The sequence below is a fragment of the Centrocercus urophasianus genome, unplaced genomic scaffold (assembly GCF_019232065.1).
Source record: "Centrocercus urophasianus isolate 14NV4802_14NV808 unplaced genomic scaffold, USGS_Curo_1.0 seq_14, whole genome shotgun sequence".
NCBI lineage: Eukaryota > Metazoa > Chordata > Aves > Galliformes > Phasianidae > Centrocercus > Centrocercus urophasianus.
Genome location: NW_024884586.1, coordinates 7,340,632 through 7,363,117, shown reverse-complemented (window position 1 = coordinate 7,363,117; position 22,486 = coordinate 7,340,632). Strand labels below are relative to the sequence as shown.

At 42.1% G+C, this 22,486-nt stretch overlaps 1 protein-coding gene across 7 annotated transcripts in view; it reads left to right on the top strand.

Moving 5' to 3' along the window:
• TNNT3 (troponin T3, fast skeletal type) overlaps window positions 1-22,302 on the top strand; it is a 43,186-nt gene extending 20,884 nt beyond the window's left edge. For 5 of the 7 annotated variants that reach the window (XM_042813792.1, XM_042813790.1, XM_042813787.1 and 2 more), the window contains 6 exons: window positions 14,411-14,527; window positions 14,838-14,915; window positions 15,169-15,282; window positions 15,470-15,579; window positions 16,392-16,482; window positions 21,924-22,302. In XM_042813792.1, coding sequence (XP_042669726.1) covers window positions 14,411-14,527; window positions 14,838-14,915; window positions 15,169-15,282; window positions 15,470-15,579; window positions 16,392-16,482; window positions 21,924-22,070 — 657 coding nt within the window. In that variant the 3' untranslated portion in view covers window positions 22,071-22,302. Of the gene's footprint in view, window positions 1-133; window positions 149-953; window positions 969-7,246; window positions 7,259-12,671; window positions 12,691-13,550; window positions 13,597-14,410; window positions 14,528-14,837; window positions 14,916-15,168; window positions 15,283-15,469; window positions 15,580-16,391; window positions 16,483-19,452; window positions 19,494-21,923 lie in introns of all 7 variants that reach the window. The other 2 variants (XM_042813785.1, XM_042813786.1) reach the window with 2 other exon arrangements.
• The last annotated feature ends 184 nt before the right edge of the window (window positions 22,303-22,486 follow it).

Here is a 22,486-nt window from a genome sequence, read left to right as displayed (position 1 = left end):
TATATTACTTCCCCACAATGCTGTCTTAGAAATCCCCTCCCCTCTGTTTTGTATGGATGCCAGGTTGTCTTGCAGTTCCTAACTCTCTTGTCTTTCTTTGCATCCTGCTCTGTGACTCTTCCACTCACTAAAGCGCATCATGAGGAAGGTATGTGAGATAATCCCTAAATTCCTGTTGTTCACAGTAAGCTCAGATGTGGCGAAGAGCACATGAGATGTCAAAGGGAAACAGGAGCTGAAAATAGACATAGGAGTGCAGATTTAAACTTACAGCAACGTTGGGTTCTGTACTCCTGTCACTTCAAGTTTGGTCTTGACTCTCAATGTCCTTGTGATACTTTCCAGTAATTGTTGCCTAAAAACCAAATGTCAAAGTGTGAATCATGAAACTCCTAGGCAGCTTGAACACCCTGTGCTCTGAGGCTGCATGTGTCACTTTGGGAGGCACAAATTTTTGGACCTCATGTTGTGTTGGGCCAAGTGCTGGCCAACCTGTGGCTGTGCCCATGGCTGGTGTTCCCATGGCAGCCTTTCCTCATGTCCATTTCTTAGCTTTGATGCCTGTTGTGTAACAAAGCAACTGGCCATTCTATCTATATTACTTAGCATTAGAAATGATTAAAGATGGCTTTTGTCATGTTGGTATAAAGAGCTTACTTGTCCTCTGTCTATTGGTAGTAAGTGCATGTTTTATCCAGTAATTCTGTGATAGGCTTTTAATTCAATTGGCATCTTATACAGCTGCTTATTTCAGGTTTATATTCTGAATTTCTCAGGTTCCCTGTACCCTCAATTTCAGTTGTGATTTTTGTATCTGTATTATTTTATTTCCCCCCAATGCTGTCTCAGAAATCCCCTCCCCTCTGTTTTGTATGGATGCAAGGTTGTCTTGCAGTTCCTAACGCTCTTGTCTTTCTTTGCATCCTGCTCTGTGACTCTTCCACTCACTAAAGCGCATCATGAGGAAGGTACGTGAGATGACTCCCAAATTCCCCTTGTACAGAGTAAGCTCAGATGTGGCCAAGATGACCCAAGATGTTAAGGGGAAACAGGAGTTGAAAGCAGTCATAGGGGTGCAGGATTATGCCTTCAACTGTGTTGGATTCTGTAGTCCCTTCGAGCTTGGTCTTGACCCTTAATGTCCTGGTGATACTTTGTAGTAATCCTTACATGATAACAAAGTGTCAAGGTGCTGGGAAACTAAAACCCTTGGGCAGTTTGGAAACCCTCTGCCCTGAGGCTGTGCGTCTCTTCGGGAGGCACAGTACCTTGAATGTCCCGTTACATTGGGCCAAGTACCAGCCCTCCTACTGAGCTGCGCCTGGCTCATTTTCCTACAACAGCCTTTCCACTTACCCATTCCTTAGCTTTGGTAACTGTTGTGTAATAAAACAACTGGCCATTATTTCTATGTTATTTAGTTTTGCAAATGATTAAAGATGAAATTTTCTAGGCAGTCATCTCGTGGTATTAAGCGCAGCTTTATGCCACCAAAAAGCTGTAGGCTTCAGCTTGAAATTCCACTGTAAACCTGAGCAAGCTTTGGCAGTGTGAGACTGTGTGCTTTATCCAGAAATGCAGTAATGTGTGTTTAAGACAAGTGACATCTGATACGACCACTGAAATCGAGTTTATGGTCACAATATCTCAGATTGTCTGCACCCTCAATTTCAGTAGTGATTTTTCCATCTGTATTAATTTATTTTCCCACAATACTGTCTCAGAAATCCTTTTCCCTTTGTTTTATGTGTGTGTAAGGCTGTCTTGCAGTTACTAACACTTCTGTCTTCCTTTGCATGCTGCTCTGTGACTCTTGCACTCACTAAAGCTCATCATGAGGAAGGTACGTGAGATGACTCCCAAATTCCCCTTGTACGGAGTGAGTTCAGATGTGGCCAAGATGACCAGAGATGTTAAAGAGAAACAGGAGTCAAAAACAGACATAGGAGTGCAGATTTAAACTTACAGCTGTGTTGGGTGCTGTTCTCCCATCATGTTTGTCTTGACACTTCATGTTCTGATGATACTGTATAGTAATTGTTGCATGAAAGCAAAGTGTCAAGGCGCTGGGAAGCATAAAGCCCTTGTGCAGTTTGGATTCCCTGTGCTCTGAGAATGCGTGTGCCTCTTTGGGAGGCACAAATTTTTGGACCTCATGTTGTGTTGGGCCAAGTGCTGGCCAACCTGTGGCTGTGCCCATGGCTGGTGTTCCCATGGCAGCCTTTCCTCATGTCCATTTCTTAGCTTTGATGCCTGTTGTATGAAAAAGCAACTGGCAATGATTTCTGTGTTATTTAACTTTACGAATGGTTAAAGATAGCTTTCTCCATATTGATGCAATGGAATTTCGAAGCTATCATCAGACAATCGTAAGTGCAGCCTCATGCCACCAAAAAGCTGTTGGCTCCAGGTTGTAATTCTACTGTAATCCTGGGTGAGCTTTGGCAGTGTGAGATTGTGCTCTATCCAGAACTGCAGTAATGTGTGTTTAAGACAAATGACATCTGATAAGGCCACTTAAACCAGCTTTACCTTCTTACTATCTCTACTAGTACCCTCATTTTCAGCAGCACTTCTTTATTTTATCCATATTATTCTATTTCCATGCAATATATTCTCAGACTTCCCCTCCCCTTAATTTTGCATGGGTGCAAGTTTGTTATATGGATGTTGTTCCTAACGCTCTTGTATTTCTTTGCATTTTGTTTTGTGACTCTTCCACCCACTAAAGCTCACACTCATGTGGAAGTTATGTGCTATCATTCGCAAATTCCTGTTTATGTCTGGAGCAGTAACATGTGCAGGAATTCTGGAGGTGGCCGAAGAGGAGAGGATGTGAAAATATCCTCTGCATGACTGCTGGGAGCTGCTTCACTCGTGTAGGACAAGCTATAATAAGTACTAATTGCTGTTCTGATCTAGCTGTCAGCCTCCTGATAGCTCTCCTGGCTAGAAGGCAGGGGAACTGAACAAGATGTGAAGAGCATGTGTGTTTTATACTGAGCTAAGTGCTTTGTCCACACCAATGCCTTCCATAGCTTGAGAAGAGAAGGTCCTGTACTGCATGCTTGTTAACGGAATGCATCAGTTTTTAGCTGTCACTATTGCAACAATTTGTCTCCCCAGCAGTTGCATGCTGTGCTGGATTGGATTGGGTATTGCTTTTATTGCCCTTGCGCTCTGATTTCCTTAACCAGGCTGTGTGTGTGGACACCAGTTGGGGAAGGGATTGTGCCACATGTCACACACCATCACTCCTGGTTTTCTAAGGGTCAGAACAAGTAACATCATTTTCGCTGCAATGTATTTCTAGAAAGAAAAAAAAAAAAAAAGCACATTCAGAAAAAAAAAGATGTGGTTGTTTGCTTTTTTCCCCCCACCACTACACCACTATTGGTATTTTCATGGGTTAATATGCATTTTGAGAACATGGGGATAGCAAGATTGCTATTGGGCTTGATTTTATAGTGTGTATTAAATGCCAGATCTGGCAAGGCAGAGTGTATGATTAGCAGAATGGTAATACAACATGCCCACCAGAGCATCTGCCCACCAGCCCAACTCCACTGACCTTTAAATGCCCCTCCCAGCCCCTCTGGATGCCCACACTTGATCTCATGAGCCTGAGAGCAGGAATGTGCTCTGTTCACTGCCCTGCACTGGTGTGCCCCATATAGATGGTGAAATCCTGGCTACTTGGGAAATAGGTGCCAGCTCCTCCAAGCCCACTGATTTCTGCAGGGGCTGGGATTTCTATGCACATGAATAAGGGCGAGTTGTCTGTGCCCTTCTCACATGTTCAAACCTACGGATCCTAATGGACCTGACTTTAATACAAGTTAATCCATGTGCCAACTGACGGTACTTGATTTTTAACGTGACTGTGTCGTTCACCTGCATCTCACCCCCCACACCCTCCCTCCTGCCACAACTTTCTGATCAAAATCCATTTCCCTTCGTATTTCTCCTTTAATCTTATTAATGTCTTTCATGCCTTTAATCCCCTCCACCCTGGCTAAAAAACCTTGTAACTTGTTTGTTTCTTTTTTAATGATCCTCTCTTTAGTGCTTTAATTCTCTTATTTTCCTTTGCATCTCCTCACCTGCTACTTTCCTCTTAAAGAAGTCCATCATGCAGGTATGTGACTTCTGAATTCCTCTGCGTCAATGCGAAGGGTTATTGAGTGCTGGAGATCCAATTGCAATTGGCCATTTCACAATTGGGTTGTGCTCTGAAATGGGACAAAGTGGAAACATAAAAAAAAAAAGTTAAAAAAAAAAAAAAAAAAAAAAAAAAAAAAAAAAAAAGAGAGAGAGAAAAGCCTGTCAGTAACTCTGTTATTATACTCAGGAATTCGAAGATGGTGGAAGGACCAGATAAAAGCACAAACATTAATGATGAACTGTAACTTCAGCTTCCTTACACCTTCCATCAGTAATATTTCCCTCTACCTTGTAATGAATAATTATGAGGACGAGCTAATTGATGCATGAAAATGTAATAACATTTCTGTAAACAGCATTCTAAAGTGTCAGCTGCAGCGATGGTCACTAAGTGGACTCAGAGACTTCCTTGGGCTGCTGACAGGAAAGTTACAAGGTTTTATTCTGTGGAAAAGCATCAACTGAACTTGTAGCATCCTCTGCAGCGTGCAAGTGATTCTGTGCCATTTTGGGTAGCTTCCTGAGGCCAGTCACGTCTCAGTGCAGCCCATCCCAGATATTCCCCTTTGCTGTCTGTAAAGGGATACCAGCTCAGCTTCCTTCAGTGTCTGAGGCTGGGAGGGATGTCTGATTGATTTTGCATGACTGAATGCTTCAACAAGTGCGCGTGTGCTGCTTACCAGCTCCCTCCTATTCTCACATCCTACTCTTCCTATTTTAGCTATATTTGTTCATTCTCACCTGCTCCTAAATCTTTTCTGAGTGTGGCTTGCCCAAGCTGGGGCACCTTGCTGCCATACCAGCTTCTCTGCATGCTCTTCACCTTCTTCCCCTGCAGCCCCAAGCCAACTGAGCAGCTCCCCCAGTCCTGTGTGTTGGTCTTTAACACACTTAGCGGCTTGGAACCTGCACAAATTACTAATGAAATATGATTAAGTCAGGCCTTACCTACAGCCTTCCCTTGCCTTTTCCCTTGGAACTGTCTGTCTGTAACAGAGAGGAAGGTTTATAAAGGAGATATGAACACAGTGAGAGCCTCTGGCAGCTCTTCACAGTGCTCTCTTAGTATTTTGATTCTGTGCTATTAATGCTGCTTTTGTCTCGCACATCTCTGCTGTTGTGTCCTAGGTCCTGCATGAGATCAGAGCTATTGCTGTTGTGTTTCTTGCCCTGTTTCTGTTGCTTTTCTTCGCTGTGGTGTTTCCTATCTAACCAACAGTGCATGCAATGTCTAAATCCCTATGTGTTAATCTGAGGCATTTCTGCACATAGGAATTTGAAGATGTTGAAACAAAGCACTCATGAAGGATCAATCCATCCCCTAAAATTCACTATCCCTGTAAGAAACAGAAAAAAGTACTTGTACCTGCAGTAGCACCTTGCCAAAAGCTTAGGAGAAACTCTGTGTAGGCCTAAATATTTCCTTTTCTGTGGAGCTAAGCCCCAAATCTGCCAGCGGTGGATATCAGATGGGGCAGCTTCAGAGGGAAAAGGAAAGATGCACACAGAGCAAGACTTCCCCGCAGTCACTCTCATCCCCTCATACTTATACTCTCACAAAGGCATGCATACAGCTGAAACAGGTCACACTGCACAATTGGGAAACTGTTTTATTTAAACTTAAGGGTCATGGGTGATACTAAAGCTGTCCAGTATTTCTATATTTGCATGATTAAATGGCTGCAATCCATCAGCATTCAAATTCCTTTTATCCTTCACTTCTATTACATCCCCTCCCTGTGTTTTTCACACTCCACTGTAAACGCTCTTCTCTTCCACACTTATTAACACTCTCCCTATAACCTAGTATGTAAAAGATACCTCTGTCAACCTGATCTTACCAAAGTTTGAGGTGATCCCTTCCTGAATAACTTCTAATTCTTTTATCTTCCTTTCGTATCCTTTTCCCCTGACACTTCCTACTAAATGAAGCCCCCCCTCCAGGTATGTGATTTAACTTCTAAACTCCCCAGTGCCTGCCTGCCTGCTGGGACAGCATGCATAGGAATTGAATACAAGGTGACAGGAGATGATAACCAAGCTGTTAATGATAACTTGCACCTTGCATGCATTTTGTATATATATTTTTTGTTTCTCTTTTTTGGAAATGCTATTAAAAACTGGGCAACACATATGCTATTGTGAAAGGGTAGATCAGCAGAATGAATCTTTGTGGAATGGGTTAAATCTTGTGCTGTGATATGAGAATGAATATTTCGTCCTACAGTGAAAGCTTCGTTTCAAATCTCAGGGCAGAATTTGACCCATTGACTAAACATAGGAAGCATAAATACAGAGAGATTTTGCAGTTTTTTATGCCTGCTTTGCAAAATATTCAGTAGTGCATGCATGGCTGCAAATCAAAAGCTGTCCCTCAGATCTGCACCGCTAATCAATTCTTGCCTTGCTGAATTTCGAGGAATGAATTGTAGACCCGCACAGACTTTAATCAACGTTTTCTTCCTCTGAAGTAATCAATTTGAAAATCTCCATTGCAAATGGATGTGAAGCAGAGCAGTAAATTTAGACAACCATCCAGACCGTCTTCAAGGAAGAAAATGACATGGGCCATAGATCCATAACAGAGAACCGAGCTTCTCTGAAAGTTAGCTGAGTGCAGATGATGAGTTACAGCAGGTATTTCAGCAGGTTACTAAACACATGTTAATCTGAATGGGCTGGAATGCTGCTGTAGAAAAGGATGGATCTGATAGTGCCTTGAAAGTGCTCTGTTCATGTGCATATTTCAAACCAAGGTAGACCTTGGTACACTGTGCTGTCAGATTGTGCTTTATGCATAAAATGCTCATAAGTGCTTTGTTTAAAGCATTGCACTGTTATCATAAATCGTTTTCACTTGACCAAATTCTTTTCCTTTCCTGTGACTTCTGTTTACATGCTATTTCAAATGTAATTAACTTATTTTATCTCAGGTTTACTTCTCAATGTTATTTCCTTTTCCTCTCTCTACTTCTCCGCCCCTTTGGCTTGAAAGCTCTTTTGCTTTGTGGAATAACAGGTTTCTCGTTCTCATTCTCTTATTTTCCATTGCATCTTGTTCCATGACACTTCACACATGAAGTTCATGAGCCAGGTATGTGACATGACTTCTGATTTACTCTGTGTATTTGCAACACAGGTGTGAGTGTGTGTGAACAGGAGTCCTGGTCTGGTAGAAGAGAACAAAGCAAGAGAAACAAATATTAACCGTAACGATCCCTTTCAGCTTTCTTCTCCTTTAATCTCCCTACTTACTACTACTTTAACCTTACAGCATCTTTAACTCCCTACAGCCTCTCCAGATACCTTTTCTCTTTGCCTTAATTCACTAATCACTTCATCTTTTCCCCTCACACATTCCCTTGTTTCTTTCTCAGGCTTCCAAGAACTTTAAATATCTGTTCTGTTTTCTTCCTTTTTTCTTTCTTCCCATTTCCTGTCTTTCCATCGCTGCTCACACCATGACACAGAAGAAGCCCCTGAAGAAGGTATGTGATGATGCCTCTAAAGACTCTCACCCTTTTTCTTTTTCAGAGCTGGGGAAACAGTGTTGAAAACACTGACCTTGTTCAAGAGCACAGGTAGCGTGGGAGGGAAGCAGCCTCTCTGGATGGCTTTGGACAAACTTGGAGAAAAGGGTTGTATGCTTGCTAACCAAAAATGCTCCACAAAATAGGTACAGCAGTATGGATCCTGTGGTCTTAGCTCCACTGCAGTGACCTCAGGCTCTTCGTTCTGTGGAACTTGTGGGTCAGCACATCCCTTGGGTATATAAATATGTATATATATATAAAGCCCTGACTAAATAATGACCACAACATGTGGCTTAGCAGGGCTCAGGTCTTCTTCATGGCTGCTGCAGTTTATTGTCCTGGAAAGACAGAATTGAGAGACAAAAAGGTGAAAGAGTGAGTCCCTAGATGATGGTTCAGGGACTTGGATATTTTGCTCCCATTCACATGAAAGCTTCTAGTTGCTGTTTGGATGCAAGAAGACCCAATATTGTTGGATTTGGGTATGAGTCTGAATATGGAGCTATTGCTTTGTCCTTACTTCTACGTAACTAAAGCTGCTGCTTTCATAATAGACATTCAGGAAAATCTACAGAAGATGGATATGTTTTGTTCCTGTTCTCATAACACCTGCCCTTGAGCTCCTTACAGGATGATGCTGGAGACCAGAAGCACAGTACTTCAGTATCAGATAGAAAAACAAAGTTTCTGTCAGGGGGAACAAAGATATTTGTTGAGTTCAGTTTACAGCTAGTCATTTCCAGGTGTGCTGGGCAATGTAGGGTGGAGTACATTACAGAACACACTTTTAACTGTTGGGAACCATTAAATGAATAATACAAATCTGTACTTACATAACTGGTTCATGATTTGGCATTTTCCTAGTGGGATGAGATACCATACCAAGCACAATTGTGCCTGGCTAAAACGCCTTGCAAATGTACTGCAGCTTACTATTGCCTTGTATTTACGTACGGCTGTTGTAAAGAGCTAGACACCCTTCTCTCTTTGTTTCTTCTTTTCATTCGATCTCCAGAGAGCCCCAGGTTCCCAGTGTAGTGGGGAGGGAACAGGGACGGCTGCTTTTAGGACAACAGTGCTGGTTGTGGATTGACTACTGTGCTTCTTTTCTTTTGCTTTTATCCTTCTATCTACAGCTGACGAAGAAGGCGGATACTATGATGGTAGCTCGCTGTTGTCTTAGGACAACAAAGTCATCTTTCTAACATCTCACCCTTTTTTGTTTGTTTGTGTTTTTGTTTCTCACCTGATTTTAAACTCAGGAACTGGGCCAAAACCTCACTGCCGCAAAGAATCACTCACTGTGTATATCCGGTCACTCTTGGGAACTCTGTACATCTCCACTAGGGTAGCAGGTGGTGAAACTCAAGACCTAGAAACTTGTTCTGTTTTTTTCAGATAAATCCCATGTATCAAATCTTTCATTATCATAACCTTTCAACCCAAATAATTAGTCAAGCCTCTCTTTAATTCCATTGGTATGATTAAAAATGAAGCTTGGCCTTGTGTGGATATGCCTCCCTCATCCACCCTTGAAGGTCAAGCTCTTCAGGCTGGAATCTGCAGATATTTAAATTTCTGCTCCAACCACACACTTAAAATGGTCCTTAGCACTGAACATACAAATGAATTTATTCAGACTGATGGAACAATTCATTTGCTGCTTAAAACAGTAAATTTTTAAAAATCTGGTTAAATAGGCCCTGGAACACATAGATAGAAATGAGAATCTCGAAAGAACCAAATCTATGAAGGGACAGTTTTGCTCTGGTATGCGGGCAAGTAACTCCAGCCCCCAGAGCAAAATGCAAAATCAGTTTAAAGGTATAGGAAGACTCTCGTGGACTTCAAAAACCTTTGACGTAGCTAAGTTGTGTTCTGATTGCCTCAACCCCTATATTATTTGGCCAGATGTTTCCGAAGACAAAGCCCAACACCACTGGGAACGATTTTTCTTTTTCTGTGATTTCTTGTTTTGTTTTTGTTTTTCACTTTGTTCGTTTAAATTTACTTGTTCACTTTTCAGGATTTTATTTTTCATTTTTTAATTCTAGGGATATCCTCTGAGGACCTTTCAGAGCCTCTCACAACACTTTTCACTTCAAAATGGGATCTTTTCCTCTTTCTTTCTCTCCTATTTCTTCCCTCTTACTTTTTTAATAGCATACTGTTTTTCAGGGACACACTGTGGGTTAGAGATGTTGTTTCTCAGCAGTGGGGCAAAGGAGGGTGTTTAGGAATTTCTGATTGAAGCAAAGGCAGGTCAGATGGATTTGCATAAAGAGGACTGTGGTGGGAATATCTCACAGAGTGAGCAGGAGAATGTTTACTGTGCTGTGTGTTGTCTTTGAACCAACTCTTTTGGAAACCAGAAATTCAGAGACTCTACCTCTAATCACCATGTCAGTGAACTTGGATTTCCAGTGGTTCTTGCCTTCTTTAGGCAGGAATGTGTATGGGGATTTTGTCACAAAATTTTGTCACATTTTGCCCTATGCTCCGTGGGCAGAATGAGCACAAGATCAATCAAAATCCACCACCAAGGACAGGAATTTGCTACGAAAATTCCTGTGTATCAATAAATTTTGGCCCAGTTCCTTGACTCTCTCATGAAAGATGGGGTATCTCAAAAGAAATCACATCTCTGAGCTCCTTTTGGTGCATTCAGTATGGACCATGCTGGATCATGTACTGCAAAGGACATCTTAATTGCTGCTCATTTTTAAATAAATCATTCTGTTTCTTCATTTTCCCCTTTTCTGGTTTTCTGGAGGCACCTTTAAATATCCTAACTACACCTTTTTTTTTTTTTTTTTTCAAGAAAACTAATCAACCTTTTATTCATACATTTATTTATTTTTGACAATTGTTTGTTGGTTTGATTACATTGAAAATGCTGATTTGGTGGAAGCTGAAGCCAAATTCACCCAGTCATTGACAGACAGATGTCAATCCTGGCACTCAAGGTCAACAAACAAAATCCATCATTTCCTCTCCTCTTTTTTCTCTCTGAAGTGTTACTAACTGACAGCCTTAAGTTAAACAGGAGTGTTTATGAGAATTACCTGGCTGTGTCACGAGGGAAGGGAATCCTGTGTGAATTAACATCCCTGTTAGTCTGGTTAATCGTGACTACTTCCACTGTCCAGCTTGAAGAACAAAAATAGAACCATGTAACCTATGTTTTAATAAGCTCACTGGCTATTTGAAAAGCAAAATGATTTGAAAAAATAACTGGAGAAGCACAGAAGTACATTTTTGCCTATTTTTCTTCAGGAGTGATTTGTGGCTTCCTTTATAGAAGTGCTCTCAATCTTTTCTAATTACATGTTGTGTGTTTTATTAGCACTGCTCTGGCATTTAGAGGCCTCTGCTGAAGTATGTTTTAGTAGGCAATGTTCTTATAGTAAGTGAGGAAAATGCCTGCCTCAGAAATTTCATTTCTGAAATTGATATGTGAGAGAAAAGAAAGCTTTGCTTCTGATCTCCTTTATTCATCACTCACATCTTTTCTCATAATTATCCCAGTTTCTCATTTTCAGTCACTTCCTCCATCTCTGATTATCCAATATCCTTGCAAGCATCTCCACTAAATATTTTCTAGTATCAGTTTTTGATATTTTCTCCCTCATTATTATTGATTTTTTTAATTCTCTGTTTCCATTCCTATTCACAGTTTCCCCAGTCAGTCCCAAAGTGGATGCAAATGAGCACTTGACAAAATTAATACTATATAATATAATGTAATATATTATATTCTATTAGGTATTATAATATCTTTCTCTGTCTTGATACGGATAACCAGGCATTCACTCCTGAGGGAAGCAGGTTTCATTTTTCCTTTACAAAGCCACCTGTTTTTACCAGGTTTAATAGGCTGTGAGCTTTTTACCTCTGTTCCTCCCACTGAACCAACACAGGGAAAGTCTTGTACAGCAAAATCCAGCATCCCTGAAAGTTCAAACGTAGCATGTGGTTATGAAAGTCAATCTGAGCCTCTGTGAGACTGGGCCAGAATAAATATGTAAGTTTAATTCACTTCTATTTGTGAGAATAACAGTGCTGAACTTATTGGCATTAGACTTGGGCTAATATCAAAAGTATAAAAGGCATAGCAGAGAGGGGGATTGATCACAAGCACAGATGTTAAGCAAGAAACTCCTAAAGACAGCACGTTTCTGAGAGCCAGGAAAAGGTAACTTGTTGCAGGGAGACACCTCTGACTGCCAGCCTCTGTGATGGCTTAGCCCTCCTTACAGGGTATTACATCTTCCCTGGAGATGCAAAGATTATTTCCATTACCACTTATGGAAATTTTGCTCACTAAGAGAGGATGGTCTTTCCAAGCTGGGTTTGATGGGCACCACATGGTACAGAAAAAGGAACATTCTCCTCATGGCATCAAGATATCTCCAAGATATGTGTCTTAAGCTGTCTTAGGAGCCCGTGGGCACAGAGAAAATACAGGGCATCAGCCTTTTTTTCCCTCCTGGCCTCCATGTGAGGCCTTTAATTTAAATCAACCAAGCCTATTTTATCAGTGACTCCATTACAAATCCAAGCTAACTTCAGTGAATGAAGGGCTGATTGAAACAGGCAATGTTTTCCTCCACCTGAATGCCCAGCTGTCCTCCTTAGAAGTCGGTCAGGACATTTTGAGAAAAATAATTCGTCATTTACATGAAATCATTTACTGCCTTCCAGATGCTACGTTTGGGACTTTTATACAATCTCTTGATTCTTTTCTGCCAAATTCTGTTTTAAGGATAAAAACAGATTCACTCCCAGCAGAAGGGGTATGTGAGCCTGCATATTTCTTTTGGAAGTGTTTGTGATTTAACCAGTTTCTTTGGGATGTTTCCCCTAAGATTGAATTTCCCTTCCCTCCTTTTACTTTAGCAGCTGGCATGATCTCTGTTGTTCTAACTGTTCTCCTTTTTCCCTTCCTGTTTTGCTCCATGTTTCCAAATACAGAGGAGAAGCCCAAAATAAAGTAAGTATGAAGGGTAGTGAAACCTTGTGATCGTATTTCTGATCCAGCAGAAGCCTGCAGTGTCTGTTACACAAATGGCCATCAGAAAACTTTGTACAACCCTCCCCTCATGCAGTTCTCTGTGTGCCTTTCCAGGACGTTTGCTCCTGCCAGGGGACACCTTAGCAACAGTTACTGGCCAGGGTCTTCAAACCAGTTCATCATAGAGTTGGGGAAGTGACAAACTGTCCATGTCCCACAACTTCCAATGGAAATGAGGTGTCTTGGCTGTAAACTCTTTGTGAAAGCATGTAGCTGGGAGCAACCCTGATTGCTGACTGCTGGAGGAACGGCAAACATTAAGCTGGGCTGGCTAGAGCTTAACTATGTTTTCCTAAAGATTACCTGGCTCTGGGTTCCAGCACCTTCCCTTTCCCACTCTGCTAAATGCCCAGAAGAAGAGTGCATGGATGACAACCTTGTGAGCCACTGTGTTTCTGTCTAGTAGGGAATGGCCATAGATTTGGGGAATGGAAGACATTTTCACAGATGACTTCCTGTTCTGCACAAGCCTCCATGAAGTTCAAGGGTCTCTAGTGGTCTCTGGACTTGTTTTCAGTTAACTTGCTGTTTCACAGCTCTGCATCTCCATTAACATCTCTCTTTGTCAGCATCATTCTCAAGGGCAGATCAGTTCAGAACATGCCTATTTTCTAACATGAAAATCCTTTTTTTCTCTCTTTTCTCTCTTCTCTGTCTTTTCTCACTTTTTTTTTTCCCCCTCTTATTTCCCCTTTCTGTTTTCCCTTTGTCTTTTTATTATTCCTTTTCCTATTCCTTCCCTTCTCTTCCCTTTCCATTTTGATTTTGTCTCTCTGCAGGCTAACTGCTCCTAAAATACCGGAGGGTGAGAAAGTAGATTTTGATGTGAGTATTCCTGAGGCTGTATGTGTTTGCTTGTCAGTACCTGAGCTGTATGTATGTGCAAAACCACGTAACTCCATCTGTATTGAATATAACTGAAGGTACTGTCCAGGACAGAATGAATGCTAGCTGGTGTTTTCCATTAAAGGCTGCCCTCTCCTCTTTGAAGGTCTATGGATACATTTGTGGCTGATATGGCCAAGACAAACTCTTTATTACTTGTTTGTTTGTTTGTTTGTTCTTACTTCTTGAAATTTTGGAGCAAAAGGAGCAAGAGGCTTAGGATCTCTAAGATCCCCTGTCGCACTGCTACAAATGACCCAAAAGTTACTGAGAAGTTTGAAATAAAGCAGGTCTGTGCTCAACTGTTGCTGAGAAACTCCACCTAAAATGACAGCAAAAGATTAACAACAGAGATTCAAATACTTTCCTAGAAAGTTGACATGTAATTGAAAAACTTCTGGTATTGAGAATCCCTGCAGAAATGTCTGCCTTACTCAAAAATGCAAGGGCATTTTTAGGTAAGGTTCGCATCCCAGTACTTTGGCTGAACTTTGTACATAGGAGGATACTAAGCCAAGCTAATGATAAAACTCTATGCAGTGAAATAGAAGTTGTGGATTCTGTTCCCTTCTGGGTTTCCGACCACCACCTGGGTTGGTCTCTGACCTGCACCAACACGTACTGAATCCAGCCCATAGGTAACTGCAACACTTTCTGCTTTTGTTTCTGTATGTGTTGGCAGAGCGCTGGGAGTCTCCAGGCTGTGTACCTAGTGCACTACAGGCTTACTGAAAGCTTTTCACTGCTCTTCTAGGACATCCAAAAGAAGAGGCAGAACAAAGACCTGATTGAACTGCAGGCTTTGATTGACAGCCACTTCGAGGCCAGGCGTAAGGAAGAAGAAGAGCTGGTTGCCCTGAAGGAGAGGATTGTGAGTCCTTGTATTGCTCATCAGTGGTGCTAGATGACAGAAAGATGAGAATTTAAACCATTGATCTTTTTACTTTGGTAGTGTTGCCATGCACAGGAATGATTCACGTCACCCCCAGATTGCTTGTTCTCACGTCTGTTTTCTCACTCATCTCCATTTCATACCTGGTATTTGCACATCAGTCCCATCCTGCACATCCTGGCAAGGGAGCCAATGGCTCACTGTGTACCAAAGCTGTTGGTGGTGGGGACTACAAGAGGCAGGTGAAGCCACATGGCTGAGTTCAAGCCTTTGTCACTGCTTCTTGCAGGAGAAGCGCAGAGCTGAGAGAGCAGAGCAACAGAGAATTCGGGCTGAGAAGGAGAAGGAGCGTCAAGCACGGCTTGCGGTAAGCATCCTCATGTCTCTTTTTGTTTCAGCATCTAGATGAAGGAGATTTCTAGAGATGGAAAGAAACTACAGGTTCTGTCTATCTCGGTCCACAGAAGAGATGACCATCCTCTTAAAGCAAGGGTGGGACATGAGAGTTGCCAGTATTCACATGTATTTTACCTGATCACACTCCCTGTAGGAACACAGGTTGCTAGAGAAACTGAGCATCTCTCCTAAAGTAACTTGCTTCTTTGTCTTGCACTCTGCAGGAGGAAAAGGCACGGAGAGAGGAAGAAGATGCCAAGAGAAAAGCTGAGGATGATCTTAAGAAGAAGAAGGCTCTGTCCTCTATGGGTGCCTCATACAGCAGCTATCTGGCAAAGGTAAATGCACAGATCAAGTGTTAAACCACTGGGTTGTCAAGAAAGAGTCTGTATTATAAGTTGAGAAAAAAAATTGACTTTCCTTCTTATGGATTCCTAGCAACTTGTCCTACATGCTCTGTTAATGAACTTATTTTGTTCAGCCTGCGTTTCTGCAGTCTGACATGAGTTGATGTTTTGAAAATAGGCTGATCAGAAGAGAGGGAAGAAGCAAACAGCTAGAGAGACAAAGAAGAAGATCCTGGCAGAGAGGCGCAAGCCCTTGAACATTGACCATCTTAATGAAGACAAGCTGAGGTAACATGCTTGCCCTCACTTACTGTAATGTAATCCATTGAAATTTGGACTTACTGTCCTGGGGTCCTCTCTAGCAAAAGAGTGAGGGAGAGAAGGAGGCTTTCCTTGGAATTCTTCAAGGGACAATATCAAATTCTGCTTTTCCTTGGTCTGAAGAACAGAGGGGAAAATGAGACATGAGATATTATTGAAATGGCCTGTCAGTCCCATTTAGAATGTCAGCCAGTGGACTAGGCACAAACTTTAAACCCAAATCTGAAGTAAGATAAACAAGCTCACAGATTGATTTTTACTATCACAGTGTACCCGGGGTAGTTAGAGCTGCTAAGTTATGAGTAAGAATACCACTGAGGCTGGAGGCTTGGGAGCTGAGTGCTCAGGTGCAGAGCAGTCTTCACTTGATGGCCTGGACTGTACGCAGTGGAGTTTAACTTTGGCCCTAAAGCAGATGCGATTGTACAATAGAAGCTGCTGTGCTCATCTCCAAGGCATTCAGACATTCTTCCTTTTCATCTAATTCCCCTGGACTCTTCTTTATCCTTACAAGTTAAGGGGAAAATTAAATCTGGCAGAAGCATATTAGTGATGGGTACATGCAAAAGTAGAAGGCTAAAAGATTCTCATCTGAGAAAGTGTGACCTTGACTAACTTTCAGAGTTAAGTAGCTTTCAGAGGCCAGAAGAAGTTGGCAGGATAACGCATGAATGGAACTGAACAAAATGTGAAATGCCTCACTAATAGTGATGTGAAAACTGCAGAAAATACATGATGTGATGTGTTTCTCCTCTTGCCCTTTCCCTGTAAACACATAGGGACAAGGCGAAGGAACTGTGGGACTGGTTATACCAGCTGCAGACTGAAAAGTATGACTTTACTGAGCAAATAAAGAGGAAAAAATATGAGGTGAGTGGAAAAACCATTTTTCTACTGATACCAGCTCCAAAACACTAAAATCTCCAAGAATTCTCTAGCAAAAGCTACACAATGGCAAAATCATTTGATTCTTCAGTGACCTTTTGGAATATTTAAGCAGAAATGCACCTGGAACTATAATCCCCCTGAAGTACTTGGACTGGATTTCACATTTTAGGCTGAAATTTCATAGATGATCCTCAAGGCTTTCAGTGCCCTCTTGGAAAGCCAGTGTCATTGAAAAAATGCACCTATTCAAGCACACTTTGTTTATTCTTGTTTATCTTCTAGGTAACTGTGGTACAAAAAAAATCAGAGTCTCAATTCACTCATTCACTCATTTCCATCACAAAGTAATGTTTTTAAATGTCTTTGATTTCACACTTGAATGTATTAAGTTTGATACCTGTCCCAGACAGAATCCCTGTGAACTGAGTTCTCTGGAGTTACTGAAACCTTTCTCCAGACGGGAGCATCTGACTGCATTGTCAAATGGTAACATAAAGTGGATAGGTTTCCTTCACAACATGTTACCTACACCAGGTTTCAGTGGCTGAGAAATCCTACTGGTTCATTCTGTCTTGCTCTACTTTTAACTCCCAATTACGCAGGCACTCACTGACAGGGAATGAGCAACACCAATGTAATTATCTCAATCTCTCTTAGATTTTAACAGTACGTTGCAGGCTGCAGGAGCTTTCCAAGTAGTAAGTACGATGAACTTGTCTGTGTAACAGCAGCAGCAAAGGCTACCAAATGCATGAGCCTGCAGCATGGTCAGAGGTCAGTGCCGGACAGAAACTGGCACTTGGCTCCAAGTGCAGAGAGAAAAAGAAAAATGCATCTTGTGTGACTTCCTTCACTTCCTTTTTCTCTCCCTTTGTGCTCTTTGAAAAGAGCTAAAGTAATTTAGGAGAAGAGTCAGGATCTAACAGGGTTGTAGCTGAAGAACTGAGCATTTGGCCCACTCAGTTCATCTCTACAAATAATTCTCTGTCCAAACCTCTGCTTTTAGCTGTGTGCAGGAATCAACACACCTGAGATAGAAGCAGAAGCTTAGGGATGCACAAGAAGCATCCTGAACCCCATAGAAAAGAATGGTATGGAGTGTGGGAAGGTTCTTCACCTCGAGGCTTAATGGCTACCCAGATCCCAAATACTGAAGAGGGTTAGTTTAAGGATAACAGGTCATCTGAATGTTCAACAGCAGGAAATAAGGCAGTGGCAGGTGTGTTGTACATGTTATGGTAATGAAGACTCTATGCAGACAAATGGAAGATAGCCGATAAGGAAAATCAAGGCCGTGGAGTGCAAATAGTGGCAAAGTAGAAGGAAAATGCACAGCTGAGGTGTTAGAATTGGGAGATTCTAAGGGAAGGAAGTGGGGAGAAAGGTAAGTGAAAACAGCAAAGAGAATGAGGGAGAGATGAGTGAGGATGAAAGGGAGAGATGAAGGAAGGAATGGGAACACACAGGAATGGAGCTGTTCTTTGGCTGTAGAATCCGTTGCTCTTTGGTGCTTCCTTGGAGAGTGAGTGTAATAGTCACTATGGCAAGGTTGTCAGTGAAGGTAAGTCTTAAGTCCTTGGGTCAACCTGAAGAGAGAGCTGGTTTTCCTCCACACTTGTGAAAAACAGCCAGTTACCACAAACAGTTTAAACTGCTGCAGCAGATATTAAAAATTCCACGAGTAAGTACAAAAGCAGCTGACGAGCTGCTCTTTCCTTCCTTGTATTGTCCTGTTCCTGCTAATGTTTCAGTCTCTTATTTTGTCTGTTTGCCATGGAAAGACACAACCCAGGAAATATCAACCCAGTTGTTGGGCCAACCTGAATGTATGACTTTTTACTTTTGTTCTGCACGAGAGGAATATCAAACACTGCTTTAAATATTCAAATGCTGGGTCACTGGTTCTTGGACATGCAGAGGCAGTGGAAAACTTTGAAGCATACAGAAGCAGCAGCAAAATGTATGTCTTGGCCAGAGATTTTTCTACATGAGAAAAGCTAGGTAGAACCTTGACTTAGTTACAAATGAGATGGTGAGGAGGCAAAAGAGGACTCCCTGTCACACTCTCGTTCTCTGGGGCTTTTCCACTGCACTGGAGGTCCTGGGATTTCAGTAATGAGTCCAGGCCTATGGGCCAGGATTATGATGCTAAGACAGGCCAGAATGTGCTTACGCTGCAAAAGGTAGGTGTTTGCTTTCCACGCATCATGTTGAAATCTAAATCTACCCACGGCAAAGCAAAGTTAGACATCTTGTCAGACAGACACTCCAATGGCTTGCAGTCACCAACAGAGCTTGGGAAGATGTTCAGAGCCCCTGCTCCAACCTTTTCCTCTGTGGTTGCTCAAGCTCTCCTCAATATTGCCATCTTCAGCATCTTTAAAATTAGATGAGTAGCTCTAATTAAATGAGTGACTAAGCAGGTGGTGCCTTCTGCAGGCTTCTCACCTCCTGCTCTGCCAGCTAACAAAGATGTTCTGGTAGAATATATGGACTCCACTCCTGATGTCCCCATCCAAAGCTTATGTTTTTCCTAACATGTAGGAGTAGAGAAAGAGTGAGGTGAAATCAACTCATACCTCATGGGGTGAGGCCACGAAAGAGCATTCCAGTTGGTCAGAGCGACGCTTGTTCCAGTTCATCTGCCTGCAGTTTGACTTGTGAGTTTATGGTAGATCAATTTGTATGGATAGAGACTTTACTAGAAAGGACTATAAAATTCTAGCTCTTCTTTCCCTTGAAATGTGAAATTGGCTTAAAGATTTATCACCAAGGAGTAACGTTTCTCTCCTTTAGGAAAGAGTAAGCTTTTATCTCAAAGGAGGTATTAATCCCTATCACAGGCACCTGTGATACACAGTTCCCAGCACTTCAGCAGGTAAAAGTCTCCTCTCTGTGGTGGAACAAAGTTTCTTTATCCCTAAAAACCCTAGTCATGTGTGTTGTTTTCAGATTGTCACTCTCAGGAACCGGATTGATCAGGCTCAGAAACAGTAAGTACCCATATCCCCTCCCAAGCTCCTGGCTGGGGATATCCTCTAAGTGTTCAAAGTAGTCACTTCAGCCTCAACAACAACATTTTCTTGTTGCAATGAAATGAGGCTAAAGATGGAAGGATAACTCCCATTCTGCCTCACGCTGAGAAAATGAAGGGCAAAATGAAGTGAACATAACAGCTAAATAAAAATCACATTTCTTCATGCCATGCCTGCACAGTTTCCATCTGCTAATTCCTGGGATTTTCAAACGCCTGATTGAGATGCTTTGAATACACAAGGAGATCTAAATATCTTGTTTACGAAGGGTAAACAAGTGACTGCTAAGAATGGTGTGTAACAAAACTAACATCACAGGATTGTACTGTTACAAGTTCTTTTCACTCATCTCTCTCCTCCTGCTTTCCTTCTTCATATGACTTCTATTTAATCTGATTTTTCTGAGTCTCATGTCTTTAACTATTTTACATGTTTGCAGTGAACTTGTGGGAGACTAGGGCTAGAAGAAACCTGGAAGCTAGAGCATGTAGAAAAGTAACGGACATAGAAGAGGAGCTGCAGAGAAGCAAGGGAGAACTCTGCACTGATGGGATGTGGTCTTCTCAGTGCTTCCTAACCTAAGCAAAGCAACGTCAGGATGAAATGCTGGTCTGTGATGACATCTTTGGCTGATAGGAGTGACAGGCACTGCCTCGCCACCTCACCACATAACCTTGCCTTATCAGATGAACATAGCACTGGGAGCTCAGTTGTCTGTAGGTGCCAAACACAAGACTGGATCTCCCTGCGGTATTTTGTGTACAGAGCTGTAGACTGATAAACCGCAACAGAATGTGCACCTGCAGAAAGGTGCAGTGGTTTGCTGCTCTTTTGAGGGACACTGCAACCTCTACTCATAACTGTTCCCCAAAAGATATGATACATTCTCAGCACAATATTTGAAAAGGTTGCACCGGGAAGTCCACAGCTCATGAGATTTCTTTGTATTTGAATTTCTATCCAAAACAGACTGTAACATTCCGAAGCAATGTCTGCTGGTGTGTTATACGAGGATCAAGTGATCCTATTGCTTCAGACTTTTATTAAGTCTCCTTAAGCACATTCTAAAGGTTAGGCATAACATCAAACACTACAGGCGTTTGTGGAGATAAAAGGGCTCTGCCTTCATTTGAGGAGCTGTAGAGTTCCTATACTGGATTTTGAACCCGTGGGGAAGTTGGCAAAAGCAACACAAAGATGAATTTAACAGAAGCAGAAATCTTTCAACTGTCTCTCATGCAAAAGTTCGTTTTTCAAATAGGTCAAGTCTAAGTTGGTCTTAAGGTAAAGTATCCACTATATGTACTGTCTGTGTCACTGTGTTACATCATTCTATAAACACAGCTAGCATTCTTGAACAGATGGGGCAGTGCCACAAAAATCTGCCCAGATATGTCTTCCTCATCTTTCTCCGCTCTGAAGAAATCAGTGGTTCTGAAGCAGGTATCTTTAATGACAGCAAGGCCCTACTACGCTGTGCCTGCCCCCAACCCCACGTTCTTCCAAGTCAAAGATGTGCTTCAATTTTGCATGTGCTTTGGGTTCAAGAAGCAGCTTCACTGTCCTGTGTGTGTGAGATGGGTTTGATGGTGTGCTGTGCGCCAAAAGCCAAGATTTTATCAATGGGAGCCAGTACAGAATCTAACCCAACTAACTTCATACCTGGTCCCTCTGTGGCTCCAGGTGTGCCAGTTTCTCAGTCAGAAGGTAAGTGGCTTGCATGCAGGATTGTTCCTCTGTATGCAAGAAGATAATGTTTGGAGAGAACTTGCTTTGTGTGGGGACTGTAGCTGGACTGCTCCCATGTACAACATGAGCAAGATTGGAATATTGGGAGGCCTAAAAACTTTGAATTGTTTTGGAGACTTGCTCTAAGAAAGAAGTTATTCTGCTTGTGCTAGAGCGAAACAGTTCTAGTTGTATTTAAATTACCGTTCAACCTGTTATCTTAGTTACCAGATAGCTAGGACTGGGGAACTCAACAAGAGCTCCCTGATGAGAAGAGAATTTTCTTTAGAAACACATTCAAATCCAGATCAAAGCAGATCTGAATTCAGAAGACTTCAAATGTATGGCAGGATAGTCTTGTTGCTTAGTTCTGAGATTGGTTGGACTTCTGTCCAGTTAATGCAGGAATCTGGAAGGGTCCACCTCTTCCAGGAATGCACATCCTGGCCTTTTGCTAAGACTCAGAAATAGAAAATCTTTCCACAACATCCACAATGTTTTTCTCGGGATGTGCTCGATAACGGGTGTGCCCAGCATGTGAAAAGCAAAAGCAGCTCCATGCTAATCTGAGAGTCAGAAGTAGAGTGTAGAGTGTAGGGCAGTAGAATGCCCTACTGCTTCCTTCAAACTGACATGTTTTCCTTGCCTTTTGTATTGCAGCAGCAAGAAGGCAGGAGCCAAAGGCAAGGTTGGCGGGCGCTGGAAATAAAGAACCAGGTAGAATGGCCCTTAGTGATGTGCCGAAACCCTGCTGGTCTCTTCCTTCTTCATTCACAAACCACTTGTGTTCCCGTGCCTCAGCGATAACTAAAATTGCAACATCAGCCTGGGTTGGCTATTGCTGCTGCTTTTCTTCTTCCTGGAAGGGTCTGGTGGCTTCCTCAGTCAACAGGAAGCAGGTTCCCTTTGGAAATGGGGAGACTCCTTGCTGGCATCTTCAATTCCTGCTGAGCATGTCCTTTATCCTCCTGACACCAGCCCTACGCTGTCCTGTAGATTGCTGTGTACAAATCTCTGGATTTTGTAAATAAAGCGCAACCAGTACCTACTTCAATAACAGTTGAACGATGTTTTGTATTTTACTTAATGGAAATTAAGGGTTAAACCAAATGCTTATCTAGTAATATTTGACCTGACTCTGCAAATGGGAATGAGGGAATGAGGTTCAATATCATTAACCAAGAACCAGGATTCAGGGCCAGATTTACAGCCTCTATGCAGGC